Genomic DNA, 24,413 nt, shown 5'->3' with positions numbered 1-24,413 from the left:
GCCTGCTGGGGATTGTGGTCCGATTCACCAGCGGTTCCCGGCTGTCAGCGCGATCCGTCCGGAAACAAAAACAACAACTCCCAGAGCGCACCGCGCGGCTGGCTGGTGACGTAGCGGTCGGGGGCCATGTGACTGTCATCAGCATTTGGCGGTTGTGAGGAGGAGGTGGTAGAGGTGACCCTGGAGCAGAATGGTCAGTATGTTAATAACTGCTTTAGTATACACCTCAGAATGGTTAGTATGTCAAACACTGCTTTAATATACACCTCAGAATGGTTAGTATGTCAATCACAGCTTTAATGTACACCTCAGAATGGTCAGTATGTTAATAACTGCTTTAATATACAGCTCAGAATGGTCAGTATGTTAATCACTGCTTTAATATACATCTAGAATGGTCATTATGTTAATCACTGCTTTAATATACACCTCAGAATGATGCTTTAATACACACCTCAGAATGGTCAATATGTTAATCACTGCTTTAATGTACATCTCAGAACGCTCAGTATGTTAATCAGTACTTAATATACATCTCAGAATGGTCAGTTTGTCAATCACTGCTTTAATATACACCTCAGAATGGTCAGTATGTTAATCACTGCTTTAATATACATCTAGAATGCTCAGTATGTTAATCACTGCTTTAATATACATCTAGAATGGTCAGTATGTTAATCACTGCTTTAATATACACCTCAGATTGATCAGTATGACAATCAATACTTAATGTACAGCTCAGAATGGTCAATACGACAATCAATATTTAATGTACAGCTCAGAAAGGTCAGTACGGCAGTCAATATTTAGTGTACAGCTCAGAGTGGTCAGTACGACAATCAATATTTGATGTACAGCTCAAAGGTCAGTACGGCAATCAATATTTAGTGTACAGCTCAGAATGGTCAGTACGACAATCAATATTTAATGTACAGCTCAGAAAGGTCAGTATGACAATCAATATTTAATGTACAGCTCCAAATGATCAGTACGACAATCAATATTTAATGTACAGCTCAGAACGGTCCGTACGACAATCAGTACTTAATGTACAGCTCAGAATGGGCAGTATGACAATCACAGCTTTAATATACACCTCAGGATGGTCATTAATTCAATAATTACTTATAGACTGGAGAACGGACTTTGTCTTGGTTTACGTTCAGCTGAATGGTCTACTTCTCAAACATCATTGTGCAGGAAATGCACTTCTCATATCTAGTGATTCAGAGCTAGTTTGTGGGCTTCATTAAAAAACCTTAAGACATTTTTCTGTAGTCAGCAGACGTCCAAAGACATTGAGGTAAGAGGAGGTTAACTAACTGCAACTCACAAGCTCGGAGAAACTAACTGCGACTCACGAGCTTGGAGTAACTAACAGCGACTCACGTGGTCAAACTCAAATTAAAATTATACAGAATAATGGTTATTCTGAGCTTCCACCAAGCTGCAGAAATTTACCTTGTGCTATGTAAGCTTAAGTTAAGAATCTGATTCAATCTATGCCATTGCACAATATTTACCCCTTAAGGTTAAATCTGCTGTTGTGGTAATGTCACAGATGTGCAGCAATCTAGGAGGTTTATAACTAGGGACAACAGGCTAAATGAGAATTTTTTAATGTAAACAAGAATTTTTTGTTCAGAGAAGTTAAATTATGAACTGTGTGGAGTAGGAAAAAAACAGCATGTCAATCTATTTGCCTTGCGTATAGAGCAAGGTCAGATTTTTTAGCTTTAAGCTGTATAAGTACAACTGTTTATAAATTATTTTTAAAAGGTAGACTATGAAACCATGACGGGACTGGATAAATGTGATTATTTCTATTGTCTCTATAACTTCCTATCAAGGGAAGATCCCCCTGACAGTTTTGAATGTGTGGTAGAAATGGAAGTAGTGACCTTGAGAATTGTTCCTTTCATTCAGTCAGTGTGGTTCTTTGACAGAATTGATTTCACTTGTTGACATGATATCTTAAAAGAACATTGGGGGCCCAAGGGCTTGATGTTGGCATTCTCAACTGTTTATAATTGAAAACTCAAGAGGGGCAGTGAATTGAAGGTGACAGTTCCTAACCTATAGAATGAGTTGCTCAAACAATGAGAGATGGTATTATACTGCACGTGGAAAGGGAAGGTGGTCAAGACATGTACTCCATGAATGGTTTTGAAAGAGTTAAGATTGAAATTGAAGGGATCAAAGGCCAGAATTTTACATTGACCGCGCCCGACCTGAACATACATGAAATTGTGTGAAATGACGTCGGGTGTGAGCAATATTGAGGTCGGACAGAAGTTGAAGCCGCGCCCACCAACAATTAAGGCCAAAAAAAGCCTAATGTCCACGATTTTATGTTGCCCGTGCGATTTTGCGCTCGTTGCATGAGCAGGCAGGCATCCCATGAATTGAATTATCATCCAAGGGCAGGATACAGAGGGTCAGGAGCATTGCCAGTGTGAGTAGTGAGGGGTTTAGGAGATAGTTTGCTGCTGGTTGCTTAGTGAAACCTGACAGCTTTAACTTGTTTTGAACTTCAGTCTTTTCAATGCTAGCCTTCATTTCAGGACTCATTGGTGTCTCCAAGGCCGCTGGAGGATTTATGCCATGTGGACCTTCCAGTTACCAGACTGCTTTCTGTTTCTCTGGTCAAGGTAGAAGGGGCTGCAGAAGGTGCCACTATCCTGCTGCCAGAGTGTACAGGCAGCAATGCAGCTACCTCAACATGCCAAGAGGTGCAATGCAGAAGGAGGCTCCACTTCTCCAGGGAGACTGATCTTCATATGTCAGATGATTGGGCTGGAGATCACCAACTGTGCGGGTGGCTACCCCATGCCCAGGCTCTGAAGGTCACAGTGGCCTTCAACTTCTGTGCTTCCGGCTCTTTCCAGGGCTCAGAGGGGGATATGTGTGGAGTCTCCAAATCAGCTGTCCACAGTTGCGTCAAGCTGGTGACTGAAGCTCTGTTCAGGCGGGTAATGACATTTATTCATTTCCGGACAGACAAAGCCAGCCAGGCTGAGCGAACCAAAGGCTTCATTGTGATTGTTGGGTTCTCCCGCATTCAGGGTGCCATCGACTGCACTCCTGTAGCCATCAAAGAGCCAGCGGGTGAGTCAAGTGCCCTTGTCAACAGGAAGGGATTCCACTCGATGAACGCCCAGATAGTTTGTGACCACAAGACACAGATTCTGCAAGTCTGTGCAAGGTACCATGGCAGCGCCCATGACATGTACATCCTCCAATACTCATAGGTACCAAGGCTGTTCATAGCTCCAGCGTGGCTGGATGGATGGCTGCTGGGTGACGAGGGGTATCTATTGTAAAGGTGGCTCATGATTCCTCTCTGGCACCCAAGAACAGAACCAGAGCAGTTATAATAGGAGTCGTGCCTCTATAAGGGCTGTGATTGAGAGGACAATTGGTCTGCTGAAGATGAAATTCAGATGCCTGGACTGTTCGGGGGAAACACTACAATGCCCTCCAGAGCGTGTATCTCTGATAGTTATTGCATGCTGTCCTCTCCGCAATCTGGCTCTGGCAAGGCGGGGTACCCACTGGAGGAAGAGGATCTTGAGGCAACCCAACAGGCCACCGATGATGACTCCAGTGGTGGATCAGAAGAGGAGCCCGGAGAAGAACACTGAGGATGTGGAGACAGACCTCTGGAACCTTCAGGGAGGCAGGGACACCAGGGAGGCCTTGATTCAATGCTGCTTCAGCTGGGCTGCCAAGCCACTGCTTTCACCTCAAGCTAGGGGTGCTGCCTCCTTACCGGATATTTGAAATGACCCATTCCATTGAACCCAGAGTCCACTCAGTACCTGTGCAATAAAGTTTAGAGCCACTCATATGAGGGCTTGCAGGTCTGAGCACAACCCCAGGAACCCCTGATTCTGTTTCTGGAGCTGTCTCTCCATGAGAGTTGCCACTCTCTCAATGGAGGAGGCAGTGCGCTCAGTGCTGAGGGTCAACACAGTACTCGTGCTCCTCGTGGCTTCCATGACATAGACCATGTCACGCAAACCCTCAGGAATCTCCTCCAGATCTGGACATCCAGCATCTGCTGCCTAATGGATGACTCCAGAAGCTCATCATCTGCCTCAGGCTCAGCATGGTCCTGGTCTCCGGCAGTCCTCCAACTGCCGGCACCCTGGGCACGCTCTGCCTCTACCTGCTCCTCATGCGAGTGTGCCATGCCCCCACCAATGTGCGCCGACATTGTAGCCAACTATTTAATGCCCACCGAGGTGCTGGCATCTGCACTGGTGCTTGGTGCAGAGAGTGGGTGTGATGCAGATGCATCTGATGGCTACTGGTCCTCCGGCGTCAAGGGTGCCTCGTAGAGGTGCTGTACTCGTTTGCTGTATGGCTATTCTAGGGGTGGGAAACGACATGTCATTAGTATGAGTCATTACACTGTCGCTGTGCATGCCAAGCAGGCTGGTGAGACAATGGAGATCTGCTTCGTCTTTCAATGACCAAGGAGCTGCCTCTGATGCTTTTAAATCCCCCACTGGGTTGCCATTGGACCCAGCGAAGCGTGAAATTCAGGCCATAGTCTCAGTAGACTCATTGGGCTGAATTTTGCCATGAGTGTCAGGAACCTGGTGTTGGGATCATTTCTGGGCTGTGAGTCCACTGTAGGAGGTAGCATTCCTTCTACCTTCTAGCCAAATGTTATGAGTAGTAAGTCAGCTGCACGTTTACTGTGCACTTCGGGATGGTGGGTGGGTTCCAGGGGCAGGAGATGCAGAATGCACAGCCCAGTGCAAGGGAGGCCATGATCCTCATTGCATGACTAGTGGGATTGCTGCTGAGGACCAAATAGCAGGAAGCAATGGAAGAACCATCACTAACAGGGAAGTGGCGGAGACCTTGCTAGACTCATGATGATCGGTGATATCTGTCTCTTGGTAAGCACATTTCTTAATTCCAGATTGGATTTCTTGATAACCCCTCATTACCATAAAGTCATTTGTGGCACAGAAGGAGACCATTTGTCCCATCAAGACCATGCCAGCTCTCCGTGAAGCAATCCAGTCAGTTCCATTCCCCCACTCTATCTCCATAGCCCTACAAGTTTATTTCCTTCAAGTGCAAATCCAATGCATTTTGAAATCATTGTTCATCTCTACTTCCACGTCCTCATAGGCAGAGTGTTCCAGGTCATTACCACTCAGTGCATAAAGAAGTTCTTCTACACATTTTCCCTGCATCTCTTGCCCAAAACCTTAAATCTGTATTTCCTAGTCCTTGCACCATCAGCTAACGGGAACAGTTTTCCCTTGTCTGCCTTATCAGTCTTGTACACCTCTATCAAATCCCCTCCTCAATCTTCTTTGCTCAAAGGAGAACAACCCCAGCTTCTCCAACCTAACCTTGTATCTAAATCCCCCATCCGTGGAACTATTCTGGTAAATCTCTGCATCCACCCAAGGGCCCAACCCTATCCTTCCTAAAGTGTGGTGACCAGGAATGGCCGCAGTATTCCAGTTGTGGCCTAACCAAAGCTTTATAAAGGTTCAGTGTACCTTCCCTGCTTTTGTGCTATTTATGAAGCCCAAGGTGTTAAATGTTTTACTCACCGCACTCTCTTATGTCCTGCCACCTTCAAAGATCTATTCGTATGCATCCCCAGATCCTTTACCTTATATTGATGGCTTTTAGTTCTGATCTTCCCCACAAAAGGAAACATTCTCTGTATCCGCTCAATTAAAAGATTTCATAATCTTCAAATCCTCTGTTTGGTCACCCCTCAGCCATTTTACTAAGAAGAAAAGGACCAACCTGTCATTCCTTTTCTTATAGGTGCAGGCATGCATTTGTGGCATCGTCTTGTTGTCTTGTGAGGAGAGGCTGGAAAGGCTAGGCTTATATCTGCTGGGGTTTAGAAAAGTAGCAAGAGGTGATTTAATTGAAACATATAAGACCCTGAGGGGTCTTGACAGGGTGGATGCGGAGAGGATGTTTCCTCTTGTGGATGAATCTAGAACTATGGGTCATTGTTTAAAAATAAGGGGTTGCCCATTTAAAACAGAGTTGAGCCAAAATTTTTTCACACAGAGGATCGTGAGTCTTTAGAACTCTCTTCCTGAAAAGGTGGTGGAAGCAGAGTCTTTGAATATTTTTAAGGCAGAGGTGGATAGATTCTTGGTAAGCAAGGGGGTGATAGGTGGGATGCAGATTTCAGGTTATTACCAGATCAGCCATGATCTTATTAAATGGCCGAGCAGGCTCGAGGAGCTGAATAGCCTACTTATTCGTATGTTATAAATTTGTTTTTGCACCTTTTCTAGTCCCCCTATATCCTTTGAAAAATATGACAGCTTGAAATGCACACAGTATTCTGCAGTCTAACCAAGGTTTGATTTAAATTTAACATAACTTTCTACTTTTCAATTTTATCCTTCTAGAAATAAACCCAAGTATTCGGTTTGTGTTTTTAATGGCTGACGCAGCTTTTAGTGACTGGTGTATTCATACTCCCAAATCCCTTTGCTTCCCTAACCCACTTAGATTCTTATTTTCCAAGTCGTATATGACCTCCTTATTTTTCCTACCAAAATGTAATACCTCATACTTACGTTGAAATTCATTTCCTATGTCCTTTCTGTCTGTTTATTAGTAGTTTCTTGCACTCCTCTGTGTTGCCGATCCCACCCAAATTTAGAGATGTGCTTTAGATTCCAAAATATAAATTGTGAATAACAGTGGTCCTTGGACTGACCCTCATGAAACCCCACTTTCCACCTTCTGCCATTCTGAATACATGCCCTGTTATAACATAATTAAGGGAGCAGAAGATGTGACTCCAAATTCTCTACATTAAACTGTGGGAGCGAGACAGGGAACACATTTCATGTTTGAATACGGAAATCTTAAGATTGATATCAGAAGTGGTTCTCTGAGTGATCAACACATGGATTTGCAGATTAAAGTGCTGGTGGTAAAAACGCTGGAACCACCTGAAGAAACAGTTGGGTATCTAGAGGAAAGGTGTGTACACTTTGGAGGGATGAGCTGTAAATACATTGGGTAAGTAAGATTGGAGCACATAGCAAGGATACAAAGACTTTCATGCTCCACTGAACAAATACACAGTTAGTCTCCACCACAGGTGCAAAACTGGTTAGCACTGCTTTGCTCTGTAGCTTGGTAACTGAGATTTAGAAATGTAACTGGAGAAGTGAAGAATCTCCAAACATCTAAACCGAGGTAAATGCCACCGGCATGAAATATATGAAGTCCCACTCCAACATTGAACATCCAATTCGCGTAAAGAAATTTGTTTTTGTATAGTCTCCACATGGAATCTTAGTAAATATTTAAATATAAAGCCTTTTCAATGTTGAGTACAATTTTCAGCACAATATTAAATGATTTTCTGTGCAATTCTCACTTAAAAATAAAAGTGTCCCCTTGCAAGAGACTTCTGAAACAGCACATTTGTCAATTCTTTATGGTTCACAATTGTATGTGTCAACAAATGTCCATCTGCTATTTGACCGTGGAAACATCACTCAAAGCAAGCCTCCCCTCAAATAGCGTTTCCAATTTTATGAGGAGTCACTGAATATCAACTGATTGGAGGAATTGGTGGATTTGTTTCAAAAGGGATAGATGGGATTGGGGAGTGTAGTAGTATTTCCAGTGCCAAAGATTCTTCTGTTCTTAGAGATCTAACTGAGCTGGTGTTGAAACGGTTTGTGGTTAATGTGACACTGTTAAAGTGATACTGCAATCTGACCTCTGCCTGTGCAATGTCCTTAGACGATTTTGTTACTGTAAAGGTTCTATAAAAAGGCACATGGTTATATGGGTAATTGCAAAAAACCGATTGTTCCCTTGGTTACAAGAGTTGCGATTTTATGTTTCCATTTCTACCAATGGCAATTTTGTTTTTCACTCCTAACACAATGAATAGGTTTTCAGTGAAATTAATTTTGAGTGAGTGTATCACAGATTAATATCAATTGTTTTAAAGTTAATTAATTAACTATCTGCTTTAGCTTCAATCATCATCTGTTCTTGGCTAGACAGAAATCAATTCCAATTCAGCTTTGCACACTGATACCATGCGTTTCATTATTCAAGGATTTTTTTTTTGCGGAAGTTCAGTTTTTTATTTAAATGTTCTTAAACCATTCAAAGTGCTTGTGGAAAATGTTAAGCCTATAATCCTTGAGCATGGTTTATAGTCTATTTATTTATAATGGATGTTGTGCAGTAGAAGAAACCTTAATTTACTAGAATCTAAAGGAAAGGATGTTTGCTGTTCTCGGAGAATCTTGAGCTAGGGGTCACTTTAAAAATAAGGGGCTGAGATGAGGAGAATTTTTTTCTGAGGGTCATAAGCCTTTGGAACTCATCCTCAAAGGTGATTGAAGCAGAGTCTTTGAATATTTTTAAGGCAGATTCTTGATAAGCAAGGGGGTGAAAGGCTATTGGGGGTAGGCAGGCATGTGGAGTTGAGGTTGCAATCAGATCAGCCATGATCTTATTGAATGGCGGAGCAGACTCGAAGAGCTGGGTGACCCACTCCTGCTCCTAATTCATATGTTTGTGACCTACAGAAAAGCTGAACTTCGAAAAATAATGTGTTTCTTTATGATATCCATCTCTGAATCACTAAACTTTTCTCCCCCTGTTCGATTTCTCTTCCAGGCAGAGCCCATTAAAGTTCTCGTGACCGGTGCTGCTGGTCAGATTGCCTATTCCCTTCTCTACACCATTGTAAAGGGCGATGTTTTCGGAAAAGATCAGGTAGTGTTTACTGTTATTAAAAAATAGACTGATTGAACAGTTGCAGTCTTTTCCTTTGCTTTTTCAAAACGGCAGAGTATTGCAATAACAGAAAAAAAATCAATGCTTGGTAACAAGAGGAGAGAAGAAGAAAATAAACTGAACTTTCAGTTTAGAATCCAGCCCTCACCAAGACTATACATTTTTAAAGTCAAATAGGAGTAACCAGAAATAGGATGTTGAAACAGGAGGGATGCTGCTTTCCATAGCATTAGGGCAGCCTGAACATAGATCTGCTGTTGACGTTAGATTTTTCAGCTGGCTGCTTTCTCACCAGGAAAAGTCATTTTCTCCTTTTTAGACTATAAACGAGTTTGAATCCCATCTTCACCATGGGCAGTGTGGTACAGTATTGCACCCAGCTGGACAAAGCCTAACAGGCATGTTTAATGCTGGTAGCAATAGGTGAGGATTAGGAAAAGCTTCTTTCCCTTCCCAGCTGTGAAATAGTGTCTTGTCTTAGAGGATTCATCTTGGAACAAATGGGATTGCGAATTTCTGTGCAGATCATGCAGAGCTACTGAAGGAATGTTGTCTCAAAGTAAAATGTTTCATTCTACTGAAGTGTCATTGGATTACATAGAGTGAAGGCATAGTGTCATGTATAGTACAGTACTGAATTATGGTTTTTTTGTATAATTTCCAAAGCCCCTCATTCTTGTGCTGCTTGATATTACACCAATGCTGCCGGTGCTGGAAGGTGTCGTGATGGAAATTTGCGATTGTGCTCTTCCACTAGTCCGGGGTGAGTAGGCTAAATGTGGGCATTGGATGTTAATTTAAAATTGAAAATGTTATCGTTGTTATTATAATAAAGTTCTTTTGTTTTCTACTTGAAAGAACTTGGTTAACTTTCAATACAGTACATTACACATTTAGTTTTAGCCCCCTTTGTGTTGGAAGTGAAATCACTTTCTGCTGCCAATTAAGAATTTTACTGTAGGTCAACCAGAGCTAGAACTTAAATGTCTAATTCTGCGATTAAAAATCAAATGCACTGCTTGAAGATTTATTGGGCTACTTTGTGTGTAATTTAGCTGGAATTGCTCCCATACAATGATTGTGTCCCATGTTTACAAATCTTTAATACAAAGTCAAATATTATTCAACCTGTTCAGTGTCCATTGCATCATTAGTGTTACACAACTATTGATTAAGAGGTAGATTTGATGCTCAACTCTCATTGGTTTAGCTGCTTAGCACAATTAAATAGCAATGACTTGTTTTATTGTTACACTACAAATCTGGAATTGTTGATTGAGAGAGAAAAACCTTGTGCGCAAGCTTAGAAAAAGATTGTAACTTATTAAGGGAGCTGCCTCCTGACCTACATAATGAAACATGAATTGTAAACTGTGAATCAAAGCTCTGAATTTTTAAAAAGTCTCTGGGAGTCTTTCTGTCGGTTTTTCTCACCTCCTCAGAGAAAGGTGCTGACATGTGCTGGGGTCTGGTTGCATGAATGTAGCACTTCCCTGCCCCAATCCAATAAATATTATTCATTTCTGACTTTCAGTACAAGTGCTGACAGCCTATTTGTCCGGCAGGCATTTTGGATGTACAATCTTGTTATATCCTCACATCCCACAGACACACTTTGAAGCACATGTCACTGGAAGGCAGTCGGGAGTCGAAGATTTCCTTCCCTAAAGGAAAGAAGCCATGTTGCTTTTCTCTGCCCTAGCTCATGCACCCTCAGGCCAGTTGTAGCCGCTGCTGGTGTCCCAGCTAAATTCAAGCATTAAGTTTGGAAATTCTGCTGCAAATACTTTAATATCACATCAGGAGTGTGTTGGGCCTCCTGATCATCAGGGGAAATCCTTGTAATCTTTCTAAAGCTGGATCATGGAGCAACAAGAACTGTGGTATGGTGAAATTGTCACTAGAGTAGTAATCCAGAGACCCAGGGTAATGCTCTGGGAACCCGGGTTCGAAACTGAATTTGAATCAGGAATTAAAAGTCTGATGCTCATTAAACCATTGTCAATTGTTTTAAAAACCCATCTGGTTCACTGATGTCCTTTTGGGAAGGAAATCTGTCCTCACCTGGTCTGGCCTACACATGACTCCGGACCAACAGCAATGTGGTTGACTCTTAATGCCCTCTGAAATAGCCTGGCAAGCCACTCAGTTGTATCAAATGTTAAAGAGAAGTCAATAAGGAATGAAACCTTATGGCCCACCCAGCATGGACCTATGCACCAGAAATGACAATGGCAAACTGATCCCTGTCAACCCTGCCAAGTCCCCCTTACAAACATCTGAGGGCTTGTGCTCAAACTGGGAGAGCTGGCTCACAGACTAGTCAAGCAACAGCCTGACATAGTCATGCTCACAGGATCATACCTTACAGATTATGTCCCAGACACCGCCTCACCAACAGGACAGACCCAGCAGAGGTGGTGGCATAGTGGTATACATTTAGGAGGGGGTTGCCCTGGGAGTCCTCAACATTGACTCCGGCCCCCATGAAGTCTCATGGCATCAGGTCAAACATGGGCAAGGAAACCTCCAGCTGATACCATGTACTGCCCTCCTCAGCTAATGAATCAGTGCTCCTCCATGTTGAAAACCACTTGGAGGAAGCATTGAGGGGCGGCAAGGGTGCAGAATGTACTCTGGGTGGGGGACTTCAATATCCATCATCAAGAGTGGCTCGGTAGCACCACTACTGACCAAGCTGGCCGAACCCTAAAGGACATAGCTGCTGGACTGGGTCTGCGGCAGTTTGTGAGGGAACCAAAGAGAAGAAAAAACATACTTGACCTCATCCTCACCAACCTGCCTGCCGCAGATGTACCTGTCCATGATAATATCGGTAGTAGTGGCCACCGCACAGTCCTTGTGGAGACGAAGTCCTGTCTTCACTTTGAGGATACCCTCCATTGTGTTGTGTGGCACTATCACCGTGCTAAATGGGATAGATTTAACAACTGAAGACTGGCCATGAGGCACTGATGGTCATCAGCAGCAGCGGGATTATACTCTAACACAATCTGTAATCTCATGGCCCGGCATATCCCCCACTCCACCACTACCACCAAGTCAGGGGTTCAACCCTGGTCCAATGAAGAGTGTAGGAGGGCATGCCAGGAGCAGCACCAGGCATACCTAAAAATGAGAGGTCAACCTGGTGAAGCTACAACACAGGACAACTTGCCTGTCGAACAGCAAGTGATAAACAGGGCTAAGCAATTCCACCATCAATCTATCGGATCTAAGCTCTGCAGTTCTGCTACATCCGGTCATGAATGGTGGTGGACAATTAAAATTGGAGGAGGAGGTTCCACAAATATCCCCATCCTCAATGATGAAGGAGCCCAGCACATCAGTGCAAAAGATAAGGCTGAAGCATTTGCAACAACTTCACCCAGAAATGTCGAGTGAATGATTCATCTCGGCCGCCTCCTGATGCCCAATGCTAGTCTCCAGCCAATTCGATTCACTCCAGGTGATATCAAGAAACGGCTGAAGGCACTGGATACTGCAAAGGCTATGGCTCCTGACAATATTCCAGCAATAGTACTGAAGACTTGTACTCCAGACCTTTCTGCACCCCTAGCCAAGCTGTTCCAGTACAGCTACAAACTGGCATCCAGTGGCAATGTGGAAAATTGCCCAGGTATGTCCTGTACACAAAGCTGGACAAATCCAACCTGGCCAATTACAGCCTCAATCACTTGGTCATCAGTAAATTGATGGAAGAGATCATCAACACTGCTATCAGGTGGCACTTAGCAATAACCTGCTCACCTGATGCCCAGTCTGGGTTCCGCTAGGGTCACTCAGCTCCTGACCTCATTACAGCCTTGGTTCAAACATGGAGCTGAACTCCCAAGGTGAGGTGAGAGTGACTGGCCTTGACATCAAGGCAGCATTTTACCGAGTATGGCGTCAAGGAGCCCTAGCAAAACTGTATTCAGTGGGAATCAGGGGTAAAACTCTCCACTGGTTGGAGTTGTACCTAGAACAAAAGAAGATGGTTGTGAGTTCCTCAGGGTAGTGTCCTAGGCCCAGCCTTCTTCAGCTGCTTCATCAGTGTTCTTCCTTCCATCATAAGGTCAGAAGTGGGGAGGTTCACTGATGATTGTGCAATGTTCAACACCATTTGCGAGTCCTCGGATCTTGAAGCAGTCCATGTCGAAATGCAGCAAGACCTGGACAATATCCAGGCTTGGGCTGAAAATGGCAAGTAACATTCATGCCACACAAGTGCCAGGCAATGACCATCTCCAACAAGAGAGAATTAACTATCGCCCTTTGACATTGAATGGCATTACCATCGCTGAATCTACGACTGTCAACAACCTTGGCGGGGGGGGGTTACCATTGACCAGAGACTGAACTCAATCAGCCATGTAAAATACTGTGGCTACAAGAGCAAGTCAGAGGCTAGGAACCCTGTGGCGAGTAACTCACCTCCTGACTCCCCAAATCTTGTCCACAAGTCAGGAGTGTGATGGAATACTCTCCACTTGTCTGGATCAGTGCAGCTCCAACAACACTCAGGAAGCTTGACACCATTCGGGACAAAGCGGCCCGCTTGATTGGCACCACATCCACCACCTTCAACATTCACTCCCTCCATCACAGACACATCGGCAGCATTGTGTACCATCTACAAGCTGCACTGCACAAACTCACCAAGGCTCCTTAGGCAGCACCTTCCAAACCCACAACTACTACCATCTGGAGGACAAGGGCAGCAGATAGATGGGACCCCCATCACCTGGAAGTTTCCCTCCAAGTCACTCACCATCCTGACTTGGAAGTATATCACTGTTCCTTCACTGTCGCTGGATCAAAATCCTAGAACTCCCTAACAGCACTGTGGGTGTACCTACACCTCGGGACTGCACTGGTTCAAGAAGGTAGCTCACCACCACCACCTCAAAGGCAACTAGGGATGGGTAATAAATGCTAGCCCAGCCAGCGAAATCCACATCCCATGAATGAAAATAATTCCATACCTTCTGAAAGGAGAGCCATATTGTTGGAAACAATAGATGTCGAACCTTCCCCACTTCTCACCTGAGATGCAAATAAAGAGTCTCAACTGACTTTAAGCCTTGGCCTTGTCAGTTCTGGAAATATCTCAGTTCCTTGCTGTAAGTGAAGAGGAAACTGTAAGCTGCTCTCCTCTGCTCAACATTGTCTGCTAGAAGTCCACAAAAAAAGCAGTATTGACTACACCCAGGGGAACATCAAATTACCTACCCCTGCCTGGCATTGGATACAGAAAGGTTTTCTGAGAGGGAAATTAGTTTGTCTCTCTTCTCTTAACCAAGCACTCAACTCTTAAAGATCTGAATCTAGGTAGCGCTCAATGCTATTCTAAACTAGGAGTGCCACTAGGGGAGTTGATTTTGATTTTTTTAAGAATAAACCCACTTGAACATAGTAATTAGATTGCTCTTAACTTATGCCTGTTTCCTGCAGAGGTCATTTCAACTGACAAAGAGGAGGAAGCTTTCAAGGACATTGATGTGGCGATTCTGGTGGGCTCTATGCCAAGACGGGAGGGCATGGAAAGGAAAGACCTGCTCCAAGCGAATTCCAAGATATTCAAATCCCAGGGGTATGCTTTAGACAAGCTGGCCAAGAAGACAGTCAAGGTATCAAACGCTTTGGTTTGAAGTGCACCATCTTCATGTAGAATTTGCAGCCACACATTTGATTGGGACTGATAAATCTTCTCAACATTTTTTTTGTAATCTTTCCAAATTCAGGGAAGATCCCTAAGGAACGGCAAGTGGCTAAATAAAGAATCCTGCTAAACAAAAGTCACTCTGGGAATTATAAACCACATCAACTGTAGGAAAAATCATTGTATTTATACAGAGATCTAGTGGATGAACATTTGGAAAGTAAAAAGAAAATGCTGGAAAATACTCAGCAGATCAGGCAGCATCTGTGAAGAGAGAAACAGTTAACTTTTCAGCTTGATGACCTTTCATCAGAGCATTTGTTTTTATTTCAGATTTCCAGCATCTGCAGTATTTTGCTTTTCTATTTGGAAAATATGTCTTGTTAAAGGAAGGAGAGACACTACAGTGTTATACACTTCGATTCTTCTGAAAGTTTTTGATAGAAAAGGTAAAAGAGTAACAAAGATATGGTAAATAATTGCTATGAATAGATAATTTGCTTAAAAACAAGGCTGATAATTGGGACTAGGATAAACAGACTAGGATAAAATTGTGAGTAGAGTTCCTTGGATTACTTTTGGGATGAATGAATTGGATTACTTTTGTAAGCAAAATATGCTAAGGGTTTTTTTTTTAAATAATAAATAGGAGACGAGACAAATAATAAGAAATAATGTAACCGGGGCCAGAGCACAAAAATAAAATGCTGCAAATGCTGGAATTCTGAAATAAAAACAGATAATTTTGGAAATACTCAGCAGGTCTGGCAAGCATCTGCAGAGAAAGAAACAGATAATATTTTTGGTCAGTGACTTTTCATCAGAAGAATCAGGTCATTGACTTGAAATGTTAATTATGTTTTACTCTCTCTATAGATGATGCTTGGTTCCGAAGGATTTGGGATAATTGGTCCTGTCATTGGCAGACGCAATTTGATGTTGACCTGTGACATTATTCTTAACTGTAATAAGTAGGGACATGAGGGGAGGCGACGGCGCAGTGGTAATTTCACTGGACCAGTAATCCAAAGGCCCAGTCTAATGCTCTAGGGGCACAGGTTTGAATCCCACCATGACAGCTGGTGGAATTTAAATTCAGTTAATAAATCTGGAATTTTTTTTTTAAAACCTAGTCTCGGTAGTAGTTACCACAAAACCGTTGTCGATTGTTGTAAAAACCCATCTGGTTCACTAATGTCTTTTAGGGAAGGAAATCTGCAGTCCTTACCTGGTCTGGCCTACATGTGACTCCAGACCCACAGCACTGTTGTTGACTCCGAAATGATCTAGCAAGCCACTCGGTTGTATCAAACCACTACAAAGTCTACAATAAGGAATGAAACCAGATGGACCGCACAGCATATACCTAGGCACCAGAAACAACAATGGTGAACTCAGCCCTGTCAACCCTGCAGAGTCCTCCTTACTAGCATCTTGGGGGGCTTGTGCTCAAATTGGGAGAGCTGTCTCACAGACTAGTCAAGCAACAGCCTGACATAGTCATACTCATGGAATCATATTTTTGCAGATAATATCCCAGACACCACCATCACCATCCCTGGGTACGTCTTGTCCCACCGGCAGGATAGACCCAGCAGAAGTGGTGGCACAGTGGTATACAGTCGGGAGGGAGTTGCCCTGGGAATTTTCAACATTGACCCTGGACCCCATAAAGTGTCATGTCATCAGGTCAAACACTAATACCATTAAAAATTAAATTAAGTTAATTAAAAACAATACTATCTTTTCTCTGTATAAGAGCTTAGTCAGCTCACATCTAAAATGCTGTCAAGTTTCCCTCACACGGTGAGTAACATACAATGTTTACACAAAGTTCAGAGGAGGGCCCAATATATTCATACTTAGTTTAAAGACCATTAGTTATTGGGATAGCTTCAGTTTGCATTTATGTGGCATGCTTAGTATAACGAAACACCTCAAGAGGCTTCACTGTAGCAATTATCAAATGAAACTTGACCCGGAGCCACATAAGGAGATACCAGTGCAGGTAACCAAAAGCTTGGTCAAAAAGAGGTAATTTTAAAGAGTGCTTTGAAGGAGGTGGAGAGCTAGAAACTTCTGATCTTTTTAATTTTAGAAATGTGAAAACTTTGTAGAGATTTAATAAAAAGCTTTAAAAAATGAAGCATTAGACTCGGCTGAAGTGGATAGGTTATTTGAGCTAAATAGATGAGGGGAGACTGGGGGACACAAGTACAAAAGCAAAGAATATGTCAACTGTTAGGAGTCTCTTTTTGCAGATGCAGGCCTGAACAAGTTGCCACCCGCACAGTGAGTGTGGAGTCACTGCAAACACTCAGGGGTCTGGATGAGTTCCTGGGAGTGGCTAACATATCCATATAGAGAAGATAGTTGGATTGCTGGGGATTATCTGTGGTCTCCTAGAGCACCTCGAGGGGTTGGAAAGGAAGGCACCAGATTTTTTTTTCTGAAATTGACCTAAGGCTTTCTGCTCTTATTTATGCTACATGGCTGTGCCTGAACACATTATTATGATCCCAGCTGATGTTACTACTGGACAAGCCGTATCTCAGGGTGGAACCTGGCTTGAGAGATCCTAACTTTTATTTTTTGTTCAGAAACGTGGAGAGTGGCTACTGAACAGAGTCGCAGAAATCAGCTGATGAACTTTTAACATAAGAATAAAATGTTTATTTAACAAGAAAAGATGAATTATATTACAATACTCCTTCACCCACAATTATACCTTTGCAGATATATACAGATTTGTAAAGATAGCTCAAGTTACAAAAGCTATCTTACACGCTAATATTCACAGCAAGTACACAGTCCATGTAAACCAATTGGCAACCTGTGGTCAGACACACCACACTCTGAAACCAAGTGACAGATGCTACCTCAGACAGATGCTATGCATCTCTCTTCAACTCTCCCCCAGGCACTTGTCACACCGCGAGCCAATCAGTCTCACTGAACTCTGCCTTTCACACGAGGGTTTCCAATCTCCACTCCAAGAATTTGCTTTGGAATTTTCTCCTAAACCAACGCTTTTCCTTAGACACCTTCTGCAAGGGTTCATCTCCAGGTTTTCAAACTCTCCTATCGATGTTCCTCTCCCCTGGGTCACCACATGCATTCAAGCTTTCTTCCATGCAGACTCACTGACTCAGCCATCAACAGTACACCACTGCTTCACATGCCCGTAGCAAAGAGTTACAGACCTTCAGTTCTCTTTGGACCTTCTGACGTCTCACAAGCCTTTATATCGCTTTGACCCTGTAGCCTTCTCCCTTTTAAGCTTGAAGCATTCCTCTGCTCCTCACTTTTAACTTCACTTAACAGGACCTTTTCCAGGTTCCTGTCCTTCCTTTGACCAGAAGGTCTTCTTGGGACTTTCTCCTGTTTCTGTCAAACTCCTTGACCTTGGGACCTTTCAGTTCTTTTGGGAAATCTGCTCTCACTCTGCAGCAACCCCTCCCAATGTCCACTCTCTCTGAAGTCCAGGCTTCAACTTCAGTTTGGAACTTGCTATCTGCCCCTCTGCTTCAGTCCCTCCCTGGCAGCTGTTTTCAAATACCCTCAAACTGCTGTTTTTTCTTTGTGTGAGCAGATCCTGTCTTTCTGAACCCCTGTCGTAAAAACCTCATTAGAAATGCAGGCATACAAACAGCTTTAGACCTGCTGTTTCCACTAAAAATGAAACTAGATCCCACCTTTTTAGAGTAAAACCAAAATTCAGCTTGACCTTTTAACACAAATATAAATCGAACTTAAACTTTAAAACTAAAACTCATTCCTAACACCCAAAAATAGAAAAAATAAAACTTAAACTGAAAGATATACTTTATCCTTAACACACCCAAATACACATGTAACTTACTTAAACTATCTCTTATTTCCTAACAATATGCTCACTTAGAAAGCAACTCCCATGCCCAGTTTTTCTATCATCCCCCACTGACATTACTTATGTTGCATCCAATTTTTTGCAAATTGTCTAAACTTGTGAAATGTTCTCCTTTTTGAAAATGGGTAGGTATGAAATGTGAGCAAAATTCCATAGAAAACATGCAACTCTGTTTACATGCTTATGAAAATGCAGCTAAAACTATTTGTACACATTGGAAAAATAAGTCTGTTACCTTGCAGATTTTGTTTATGGTTGAATTTCGGGCACTGCAAACTTACATGAACGTGTGCTGTCTAAGCCTTCATTCAGTTTAACCTTCCAGTTGATTTGATATGCCAGGAACACCTGATTTGTTATGCCTAATTGGATACCATTCTATATCTAGTAATAATACTCATCCTGTTTCCTTTGCAATGTTAGGAAATGTAAGATTCTTTTTTAAAAGCTTTATCGTACCTTTTACTGCATTAAGGTTGTTCAAAGGCATGAAATTATAATACATTAAAGAAATGTTTCTAAAATATTACTGAGAAAAACTGGCTTCCACCAAAAACATTTCCACCAAATATAAAACATTTGATATAATCACAGTCTATTTCTGAAAGGAGCATAACCTAGAACTTTTGTCTTCATTACCAGGAGTTGGTTTGCTTTCCTGGCTTGGCATGGATTAATATCCTGACTGTCCGTGATACTCTAGGGGGATAAGAGCATGGCCATGCAGTCCTCCTATTGAATGTGTTGCTATCAAGCGCTGCTACTGAAAGTAGGTCAGGCCATGGGCATACAGCAAGGTAGCAGAGTTATGCAAACCAAAAACTTACATCTCTATTTACAGGCAATGGGGTCATTATAATGCAATTGCAAACAACTTGCAAATCCTTCCCTGCTCATATATTTTGCCTAAATATACACTATTTAAATGTCACATTTGACCTGAGGTGACTAAAAATGTGGTTACTGCCAATATTACTGGATTCTCTTTCTGGTATGGTTGTAAAAAAAAAACAAATTATTTCTTGCAGGTTCTTGTTGTGGGAAACCCAGCTAATACCAATTGTTTGACTGCAATTAAGTGTGCGCCATCGATTCCGAAAGAGAACTTCTCTTGCTTGACTCGTTTGGATCATAACCGAGCAAAAGCTCAGGTATTTATAGAATCAGCTTTAAATTACAGCTTCTTGATGAGCTAAGCTTGGGGAGAGGGAGCCTTCGTTCTACAACTTGCCAAAATTCAGTTGACTTAAGTCCTGATCTTGAGATTTATCTCTGCTGTTTAGGACAACAGCAAAAAAACAGGCACGCCTTTAATTGTGTAGTTTTTCTGCTTAAGTATGAAATTGGTATTTGTGTTTGAATGCTGAATTGATGTCCAAGATCTCAATGATTTGATTGAAAGTATTAGTGGAACAGTTTGTAAGTTTCCAAAAAGGTGGACAGAAATTGTGAATTTAGAGCAAATAGTCTGATCGATACTTTGAAAGGTTGCAACGTTATTTTATTCTCCTGTTTATTTAAGCAAACTCTGTTTTTCTTCAACTGAATGTATTACAAATTAAGCTTTATCTTTTTTAGATTGCATACAGGTTGGGCGTGCCTTCTAATGATGTAAAGAATGTTATCATCTGGGGCAATCATTCTTCTACTCAATATCCAGATGTTAGTCATGCTGTCGTAAAAGTTAAAGGAAAGCAGATGAGTGTCCTTGATGCTGTTAAGGATGATAGCTGGCTGCGGGGTGATTTTATCACTGTAAGTATCTTCCTTATTGATCTTCATGAATATTTGTATTTATTTATAAGGAATACCAATAAATACTATAGCAATTAGAGAACAGAATTGGCATCAGTTCCTTCTAAGTTCAGTTTCCGTTGTAGCTTTTAAAATGTATATGTTTGCCTTCTCCAATTTACTTACAAAACTGATAACGCTGTGGATTTTAAATTGGTTATTTTGTGTAGAGCAAGGTGTTGATTCCTTATTGGATTACACTGCATAAACTTCATCCTGCCATACCTTCCCTAAAGTGGACATTCTTGTATTTGATAGTAAGATTCAGCAGGCTATTGGCATAGGTTGCAGCAACTGAAACCTGTTCTGTCTTCTCCCACACAAACTTTTGCCAAGTGTCACTCAGGTGAATATATAACACTCTGCCTAGCACAGGTAACTCAGTATAAAATGGGGTCCAAATTGGCTGCTATCCTACTCTGTGGATCAATCACTCTGGATAAACTTGCCTTTGAGAAGCCCAAAATAATATTTAATTTATAAAATCCTAAACCTGGGTCGTTCAGTACAATATTCCTGCTGTGTTTTTCAGAGGTCAGTGATTAATCTCAGTCACTTGTTCAGACTGAGGATTTGAGGGTTATTTAAAAAGCCTACCCCTTTACAGACCCATTGAAAGCTTCTTGATTTGACGTTTTTAATATTCTGTTTGCAAAAGAGAAGGTGATGCATGTATAATCAATGGTATAAAAATATATTGATTACAAAAGCAAAATACTGCCGATGCTGGAAATCTGAAGCAATATCAAAAATGCTGGAAATACTCAGCCAGGCCAGGCAACATTTATAGAGAGAAACAGAGCCAACACTCAGATCAGGAACTGTTCTGATGAAGGGCCATCTCAACCTGAAATGTTAACTCTGTTTCTCCCCACAGATGCTGGCTGACTTGTTCAGTATTTCAAGCATTTTCTGTTTTTGTTTCATTTTGATTGCTCTTGACTTATGCTTGTATGTAACTTAGTTAAAAAGTTGGAATTAAATAGAGGAAAGGAATGTTATGTTTGGATTCTAAACACATGCAGTGTAACAGAGACCATGTGTCCTCTTGGGCAAAGAATGTTAAAAATATCATTAGCAGGAGCGCTGTAAATTTATTGAGCAATGCCAGCAAAGTGTTTACTTTTCATTCTGAATCAGATTTTGGGACTCAACGGGGGCTGAAATTTGTTCTGTCTGTTGAATGCTATACGAATAAATGCTGCAATAGTCTTCCCAGTCTGCATGCAAAAAGAGGAACGGTTGTAAAACAGCAAAATTATCCTTCTGTTCAAAAGCATTTGGTGGCACAAACTTTGTATTTTGGTTTTAAATAGAGCACCAGATTTGCACAATTTGTTGCCTTCATGTATTTTATAATCCAGGTGCAGTAAATGTCACATCATGTAACAAGATGGTGTCCATTATACATGTTGATTATAATTTAAAGTACATTTGTGCCCTTGACTCCAACAGCACTGGTTAGACTTGAACTTCCTTGTTTTCCATTTTTAAAAAAATGCAGTTCAGAAATGTGTTGTGTAAAATTATTTCCTCAGATGTGCTTATTTTCAATCGACGGTGCTTTTCAATGTATTTATCTGTTTCCATCTGTTTGTTTTATCTCTTGTGCACTGACTTAGATGTATTTAGTTTCTTGTAGTAGGCACTGTGGTGTATCAGTAATGCCATTAGAACCACACCCCAGTGAAACAGTCAATGTCCTTGGGAAAGAAAGTTGAGAAAGTCAGTAACCTTTTGCCCCCTGATACTGTTGCTGATACTGCAAGCGACCTGGTAAACTGATAAACCCACTCCTTTCTCTCTACTGACAGACTGTGCAGAATCGTGGTGCTGCAGTGATTAAGGCACGGAAACTCTCTAGTGCTATGTCGGCTGCTAAGGCCATTTCAGATCACTTGAGGGACATCTGGTTTGGCACTCCTGAGGTATGTTCATTCACTATTTGAACTAGGCTACCTCTACACTAACTCTTTCCTTGGTGTGAATTATCATTGCATATGACATCCACTTAGAATGCTTTATGTTTTGCTTCCTATAAGATTGCATATTTTCTGCTTTCATCCACACTAGCGTGTTCATTCCCCAGTTTGCAGCTTGCTGGGTAGGCACCATGCAGGCTGTGTACACATATACTGTAGAAATCTAATCCAATGCTTTATGATTTTAATTTATCAAGGGGTCCTGTTTTTCACTCCCTCCTTGACTCTCCCCTTCAACTAAAAAAAAAGTCTTGGCACTCAGGTTTTCAACATTTGCCTTTATTGGGCCTTGATTCACTGTCTAAAGGTATTAAAACATTTGACCTCAAGACCCCCACACACATGCTATGCCAAGTACTTTTTTCAATGGCCTCAAATTTGTTGGACTGGAATCTTGCTGTTAATTGGATTTTTTCCCACACCTGTCAGCTCCAGTTGTGCAAGCGGCTGACAGGACATCTGGGATCTCTGAACAACGGGACCAGTAGTCTGTCAAATCCAATGAAATTTGTGAATATAAAAAAATAGTATGAATGATGCAGAAGGAAATCAGATGAATTAATTTAGCTATGAGAAGAAAAATAAAGAGAGAAAAAAATATTGGATTAAGACAGGAAAATAAGGGAAAGTAACATAAAATTTTAAAAACCTCTAGAAACAATTTACTCCCTGCAGGAGTGAGATGCAACAATTTTATTTGTTCCCCTTGTGGACCTCCAAGGTTGAGTAGAATTGCAGAAAGGTAAACTTGTCATTAATAGGCTCCTTACGTTATGAAATTCAGCTCAGGGTGCAAATCCAGTAATTTCTTGAATCATTTTTTGGCTAGACTAACAGAGGAGTGGCTGCAATTATCAGCATTTTTTGGAGATTCATAACCCAGGAAGTATATCCATCTTTTAAAACAAATGCTGGATTTTTGCATGCTGATAGCGCCAATGTTATTTAACACACCGGCATTTCTCCAGCAGCTCTTCTGGCCCATTCTGACAATAGCATCTGCATGCACACGCGCGCACACACACATGTACACACACTTGTGTTTCGAAATTATTTACATTGCCATGACAAATGTGGACTTGGAATTTTAAAATTCTGAATGGTGGATTTTCAAGCACACTTTACAATATAAAACAGAGAATTAACTTGATTGTCATGTAACAAATGTTTCTTGGTGTCTCTTCAGAATATGTGCTGGAGTCTGCCTTTTGTAACACAAAATGTTGCTAAATAAGCCAGTCTTTTTTGTTGATTTTGGTTATTCCAGCCGAGAGTTTTACAGCTTTCTGAATAAAACTACACTCAAGGCACGTAGTAAACACTTAAAGCTCCTTTTTTGTTGTTCAGGGTGAATGGGTGTCCATGGGTGTGATTTCCGATGGAAACCCATACAATATCCCCAATGACCTGGTTTATTCGTTCCCGGTTCAAATCAAGGTAAGCTGTTAATTTATTGTCGTCCTTGAAATATTGCAGATCAGGTAATGGCAGATTTCATCTCTTCTAATTACTTCATGATGAGACCCATAACTGCAGATTTTAAAGATATTTGTGTGAAATATGTTTTAATTCTTTCTTGAAATGGGCTTTACTTACCAGGTGTACATTAATTGCTTGCCTTTGTTCCAGAATAAAGCTTGGAGTATTGTCGAATGCCTGAAAATCAATGACTTCTCCTGTGAAAAGATGAAAGCTACTGCCAAAGAGCTGACCGAAGAGAAAGAAACAGCCTCTGAGTTTCTGTCAAGTGCTTGAGAATCATTGCCTAACCTAAATACTAATTGCTGTTGTGTATGTTCAGTGTTTGTGGTAAAAGTAATCAAGCTGTTTGGTTCTATTATCTCCATAAAAATCTTGTGTAAGGAATCTTGAGCTGCACTGTAACAGTTAATATTCTGTTAATAATAACATGTTATTATCCTATATAGGGAAGGCATAAAAATAATAAAATTAATACCAGTAACCTCACGTTCTGTTTGTTTTGCGTTCCTTGAGCAGTTTTGCATCAGTATCTAATTGTATTCTGGTTTAAAAATACAAGAGATCTGGATTACTACAGAAAAATACCTTGCATTAACTAAATCTATCTCTCTTGCATATTATTTTGCTCACTGCCACAATGTTCCAGTGGAAGAACTTGCTAAATTGATTTTTGTACTCAAACTGCACCTGAATTTATGAACCTTTTCTAACAATTTCAAAGTGTTGTACGATTTAAGAAGAATTTAATAAGTGATGAAACATCAGCACAGAACATCACAGCAGAGATGGAATTATTGTTTGACCCTGCAACACTTAT

At 41.5% G+C, this 24,413-nt stretch overlaps 1 protein-coding gene across 1 annotated transcript; it reads left to right on the top strand.

Moving 5' to 3' along the window:
* The first annotated feature begins 98 nt into the window (after positions 1-98).
* On the top strand, positions 99-24,082 carry LOC121275281 (malate dehydrogenase, cytoplasmic-like). The gene is made up of 9 exons (XM_041182724.1): positions 99-193; positions 8,665-8,763; positions 9,451-9,547; positions 14,242-14,417; positions 19,367-19,489; positions 19,917-20,093; positions 21,947-22,060; positions 23,462-23,551; positions 23,744-24,082. The coding sequence occupies exons 1-9, from the start codon at positions 191-193 to the stop codon at positions 23,867-23,869; spliced, it is 1,005 nt and encodes a 334-aa protein (XP_041038658.1). The 5' UTR covers positions 99-190; the 3' UTR covers positions 23,870-24,082.
* Positions 24,083-24,413: the final 331 nt, after the last annotated feature.

The sequence above is a fragment of the Carcharodon carcharias genome, chromosome 2 (genome assembly GCF_017639515.1).
Source record: "Carcharodon carcharias isolate sCarCar2 chromosome 2, sCarCar2.pri, whole genome shotgun sequence".
Lineage (NCBI taxonomy): Eukaryota > Metazoa > Chordata > Chondrichthyes > Lamniformes > Lamnidae > Carcharodon > Carcharodon carcharias.
Note: the sequence above shows the minus strand (reverse complement) of the source record. Positions and strands in the feature narration are given on the sequence as shown.